Source organism: Bactrocera neohumeralis, unplaced genomic scaffold (genome assembly GCF_024586455.1).
Source record: "Bactrocera neohumeralis isolate Rockhampton unplaced genomic scaffold, APGP_CSIRO_Bneo_wtdbg2-racon-allhic-juicebox.fasta_v2 cluster11, whole genome shotgun sequence".
Classification (NCBI taxonomy): domain Eukaryota; kingdom Metazoa; phylum Arthropoda; class Insecta; order Diptera; family Tephritidae; genus Bactrocera; species Bactrocera neohumeralis.
The window spans coordinates 24,256,869-24,262,986 of NW_026089624.1; the positions used below are offsets into that span (position 1 = coordinate 24,256,869).

At 40.5% G+C, this 6,118-nt stretch overlaps 1 protein-coding gene across 1 annotated transcript in view; it reads right to left on the reverse strand.

Annotated features, from left to right (window-relative positions):
* Positions 1-568: 568 nt before the first annotated feature.
* The window catches only part of LOC126766064 (uncharacterized), a 14,666-nt gene continuing 9,116 nt past the window's right edge, over positions 569-6,118 (reverse strand). The window contains exons 2-3 of the mRNA XM_050483765.1: positions 993-1,636; positions 569-751 (exon numbers count right to left, since the gene is read on the reverse strand). Coding sequence (XP_050339722.1) covers positions 569-751; positions 993-1,636 — 827 coding nt within the window. The remainder of the gene's footprint in view (positions 752-992; positions 1,637-6,118) is intronic.

A 6,118-nucleotide genomic window follows, 5' to 3' on the forward strand; every position in this document is an offset into this window, starting at 1 on the left:
CAGCGGGGCAATCGCTTGTGAGGTTAGGGTGAGGTCGAGGACCTCCTCCCTGCCAGCGGTCACAAAAGTAGGAGAGTCTCCTCTATTACAAATGCGAAGATCTTCGCCAATAATGAAATCAAAAAGCGACTCACCTCTAATGTTCGTATCCGAGCTTCCCCAGATCTGGTGCCGCGAGTTAGCGTCGGAGCCGATGATGACGCCAGTGCCAGCCTTAGACGCTTCGGCTAAGGTCCTTCTCAGCATTAGGTGAGGTGGCTCCACCACATCATCGTGTGGCATATATGCGGAGATAAGCCAGAAATCTCCGGTGTCACACTCCAGTTTCGCTGTCACAATGTCAGCACTGCTGAAATTAGGTAAAAGAAATACCGTTAATTCATTCCTTACCAGCATACAGGCTCTGTTCCTACCTGCACCCTTGGCCGACAGGAGCCTGTGGCTCTTTGTCCTCAATCCAGATATCCCGTTACCAGTCAGCCACGGTTCCTGGATCAGGACGACATCAGCTCCATCTTGTTCCAGACGGAGCAATAGATTGGCGGAGGCCGCCTTCGCATGCTGGAGGTTAATCTGGAGGAATTTTATCCTTCAGACTTTCCTCCAGGAGCGCTATTTCAGCGCCCAAGTCGTGGTCGACCCGAACCTCCTCAAACAGTCGTTCGAGGCTGAAGACCGAGTCGCCAATCGACGAACCGCCCCCAACACTCGCCACATCCGAGAGATCCGGATCGATTTCCATTGTCCTGCACTGGAAGTGAGGGATTGCAATATTTGAGGATTTCCTCAATCTCACTCGGAGTGGAAGGTTCGGCCGGCAGCCAGAATCGAGCCCTAGGACGAAGGGGAAGATCCTCCTTGGCCACGGCCTCCAGTCTGGCTCCCTTCCAGACCTCCCCCACCTGAGAGACTGCCTTCTTGTACAAGATGGCCGATCTCTCATCAGCACAACAAGTGAGCTTATGTAGCCCCTGGTGTCAACCGGCACTCACACATTTCGGGGGTGGCCCCGGGTTTTCCTTGACCACCCTCAGGAAGACCGATGAGATAGCCGCTGCTACCCTCTTCCATTCATCATGGGACATGGCACCGTCCTCTCTACTGCGGTCAAGCACCCCCAGTATTCTGGCCCAAGCACCTTTAGCGATTTCGCTGAAGGTTGGCGCTTTTCCAGTCCGCGGTTTCTTAACAAGGGAGGTTTCTCCCTCATGCGACCTCTGCCGCTTGACCGCCGGTTCTGTCCTGCTGGTTTTCAGTTCTACCCTATCGTCCTCGCTCAGCACTTTCTTGGCCCACTCAAGCGTACTAGCATGCTGCTCAGACACCTGACCAGCATGCTTGTCACCGTAGCGCTCCAAGATTTTGGCCGCCAATCGGCGGTCAGACTTTAGCTTTCTAGCTAAAGCTGCCTTGCTCTTATTCCCTGTGGATCCTTTCATAATTCTAGCTGAGGTTCCCCTGCTAGTGCTGGCGATTTCGCCGCGTATGAATGATCCACCCTTCGCTACTACTGCTGCCGACGGTTTAGCGCCGGTTACCCCCAGTCTGCTACCTACGGAGACACCTACTAGAGTCCTTGTCTTGTCGCTGCCATTAGTCGGCGACGGTTTCGTCGCCATAGGAGCAGCATCCCCACCTAGGTTGGATCAAGCGTTCAAAAAGACAACAATTCTATCAGCTGTCACTCATAATTTCTATCAAAAAATTGTTTACTGCATTTAACTACGATGTCTGACGAAAAGTAAGTGCAAAACTGTTTTATTTTAATTTTTGTATTGAAATTTAGTTAAATTATGTTAATAATAATTGTATAAATTATTATTTTTAAAGTTTTAGTGAAAATCTCAGTAATGCGGAGACACAGTTATTGCTAAGAGAACGGTTGAATATGGAGGACGAGTTTAAATCGGGTAGAAGGAAAAAAAATGTATTGTGGAAGAAAGTTGTGACCGAAGTTAAAAATGTAAATGAAAACAATAAAAATTAAAACGAAGTTCATCAGAAAAAGTAATAAAAAAATTATTCAAATAAAGGAAGGTGAGGTAAAGTAAATTTTTTATGATGAAAACAAGGTGGTAAAATAGTTTCTTCTATCGATTCCATTGATATCATCTGAATCAACACGGCGAATGGGGGCATCTTGAATTCCTTCGATTTCATTGTTGGTTTCCATATCGGCATGTGTTATTGTATCGTTAATATGTTCAAAATAACCTCCCTTATTTATGATAAAATTGTGTAAGATAGCGCAAGCGAGTATTACATTAGATGTACGTTTAATGCTCGAAGCTTCAATATAATTTAAAATTTTAAACTGTTTCTTAAAAATCCCGAAAGTTTGTTCTATAAATACTTTGTCTTTTAAAAGACAAACATTTGTACCTACAAATTTTTCTTTTTTTGACTTCAATACCCTTCTTTTTCTTAAATTTAAAGAAAATCTATCATTTCTTTGCTCACAAATTTCGTCTAGTGTTAGATTCAGCAAAATTTCCATTTTAGTATTATACGCGTTCAAAAATGCAAACAAATGTATCTGCTAATTGTCAAAAATTGTATAAGAAGTATCAAACGTCAAACTTGCAGTGTTGCTACTGTTGCTTATGCTGCAAGTCATGATGCATTTACGAACATAGCCATTCTCCCGAACCCATTGTTACTTTAGGTATTTCTTTTGGTGTATTTCTTAAAGTTCTAGAGCATAACGGAAGTCCTGAAACATTCTTTCCTAAAATTTTCAATAAGTCGTCCGTTGCAGAAGTCGTAATATTATGTTTAATTGTCCATTCGGTTAAGTCCTGTGGCAAACTTGAATTTTCACTATCAGAAGCACTATCTATGTCATCATTTGATTCACTAAACTACTTTTCGGATTCACTGCCGCTTGAATCACATTCGATATTGTCACTTCGCTATTCTTTAAGAGCTGGCGGCGAATCTGAATCTGACTCAAGTGCATCGTGGGTTTCATTCCTTAAGTCACGATAATCAAACAGCATGTCCACAATCTGCTCGCTTTCCCTCTTTAACTTTTTTATATACATTTAAAAATTATATTTACCCGTAACTTTGTAATAATAATAACGATATTTATAAAAAAATTTAAAGCACTTTCTTTTCGCACGTATTATTTTTATTTGACACTAGGAATGAGCGACTCAGCAGACACTTATTGTATTCGATAACTATCATTTATATCGATAGTGCATTTCGAGTGTTTCTCTAATCATTCTACATATAATCAAATTCTAATGTTGTTCTCTAAGCTTGAATTCGATTCGAGAAACATTAGAAAACTATATTAGAATTCTAATGTAAAATCTAGCGTTTTCTCTAACGTTAGAGACAGTGTTTGCTGGGACGTACCGTTTTCTCCAAATTTTTAACCAGTATCGTGTCGCAACCACCGTATACGCCTGTTTGGCTCATGGTGACACAAACAACCGATCCGGGAAACCCGTTTTGAGCCAATTAAAGGCATTAAACATAAATCGCTACGCATATTGCAGGATATTCCGGAAAATGAAAACGTCGGCACAAGTATATAGGGCCAAGGGGGATTACTTCGAGAGCGAAGATACAGATTTTGAAGAATAAATTAAGAATTTTAAAATTATCAACAAAGTGTTCAAAAACATTAAAGTACGCGGTTTACGCTAGAACCTAGTGTTGAATATAAAAAAACAAGTAATTTGGACAATTTATGGTAACAAAGTGACATACGATAAAGGCATTATTCGTGCAAGGTTTTATCTCGTTATATTAATTGTTTCTTGATTTGTTCTCTGATCGCCATTCACTTGGGAGTCGCCAGAAACGAATGTTTTACATATGGCTCAAGCAGCTCACGATTTCCTGTCTTTGACCAAGTATCCTGTGGGTAGCCAAAGAACATCCTTTTGAAGGCGAGCCGAAGTGAGAAGGCGAAACATCCCTTCTCAAGGTTATGCGCTGGGTTTGGGACCCGCCACGTAAAAAATGCGCTCAATAAAAACAAAAAAATAGCTTCGAAAGAGAAACCTCACTTTTGATGACTACCATGGCAAACGCATTAAGGATAACGATTTATGGGCATACACCTGGAATGTCCGGACTCTTGGGAAAGTGCCGCTGCCCAGCTGGTTGATGTCCTCGCGAAAATAAAGGCTGACATCACCGCCGTCCAAGAAATGCTATGGACGGGACAAGGACAGAGACCAGTAGATCCTTGTGACATTTACTACAGTGGCCATATAAAGGAGCGCAAATTTGGTGTTGGTTTCGTGGTGGGAGAGAGACTCTGTCGCCGAGTACTATCATTCACCAGTTTTGCGTTTTATTAATCCAAGGTTTTCTAATTCAATGGTCCACCATGGTTTATATGGGTGTTGATATGTATTCGTGGTTTGAGGTATGGTGTGGTATTTTTATTCTTATAAATGGAGCCTCTTGGTAGATATTATTAGAAACAATAAATTTACTAGAATCGATAAGCAAAGATCTTTGTAATATTAATATTGGTTTAAATTTTTTTATCGCCTCGTCTGAAATCCGACTTCTATCATCTATGGGGAAATGATAACTACCGTGAAGGTCACTAAGAACCTTCCAAGGAAATAAAGGAAAAATATTGGTGGAACATGTCGGAACATCTACTTGAGTGAATAATTGATAGGTGGCGAAGTGTGTATGGATACCATCGTTTAAAACTATGAGATTACTGCATACTAAGGCATCTTCAAGTTTTGTACCCCTATCGTTTGATAGACCACATATTCGGTACCATGAATTTAAATCACCCATCCAAAGTATTGGATATCGCGATAGTGAGTAAAATGTTGTCGGTAAAAGCAATTCAATGCGCGTATCGATTCCCGTTTAATGTATTCAATTGACTCAAAACGGCGAATACGGGGGTTAAGGCACGACAATGGTTGAAAATTTGGCGAAGCACTCACCAAGAATCATTGCAGTAAGAGACAGAGCATTACCGTAGTGCAAAAACCAAGAGTTGTCGGCCCATAATTCCTGCCTATTTTTACGAATAGCCGCGCACTAACGACGCATAACAATAAAATAGTATTACTTGTTGACAGCTTGGCTGGTCAGAAGGCATTCGGATTCACCTCGATAATCGAAGAAAACTGTCAACATAATCTTGATTTGACCTGCTTTGACGTGGTTTTTTCGGCTTCGGCTTACCTTGGGCAAGATATTCGGCCGATTAATCGTCTGCTTCCAAGTTATGGTAGTAGCATGGTTTCACAGACGTTAACGCGACGCTGTTTTGAGTAATTTTTGAACCTATTATCACTATCATTCACTTTTCTTAGCCCCAAAGGATGGTTTTCACTGAACTTATCACCCCAGCATAAAGCAGAAGTTCCAAAAATACTTAGGGTTCGACTTAATGTTAGACTCTGTGCTGTTAATAAACCTTTTATAGAGTAATTTATCCAAATCACTAAGCAGTTTTGTAAAGTGCTGAAATTGGGAAAAGAAAACATGAGATTTAGCTGAAGATAATTTTCTGTAGTATTTATTTCTAAGACTTTTCAAGCCTTTGAGATCCTTAGTATACCATGGCAGCTTACATGGTTATATATGTTTAACAGGGATACTGTAACGAATTCTTGAATGGATTTCTTAAAAATGGAAAAACTATTAGACGTATCTGGCCCAGAAAATAAACTATCTATTTTAAACTCAATGAGCTGATTGTTGAGTCGTGTAAAATCACAAAATGCAAAAATAAGCTTGTCAATAGCACAGTACAACAGCTAATCTGGGGGGTGAGAAATTCCAAGTCAGGGTGATGGTACTAGGTCAGTATAGTAAAACCCTCACAGGGTTTGGCGTTCGTATATGTCAGTTTTTTTTTATGACTGTCGGGGTATGTCGACGTAGGGGGCCGAGTTCGAATAATTAAAAGATGATTATTTTGAGTTCAAACGTTATAAAATTTTGGTTTAATAATTCATAAGTTTGGGTATATACAAATATGAGTATGTGAGTGTGTGTTTCCAATATTGATTAAATGTGCTTAATTTCTTATTAGCTAGTGTTAAATCTTAGTGTTAATATACATACATACATGTTCTTGTGATTATAAATATTTTAATGCGTTGTGGGTGTTGGG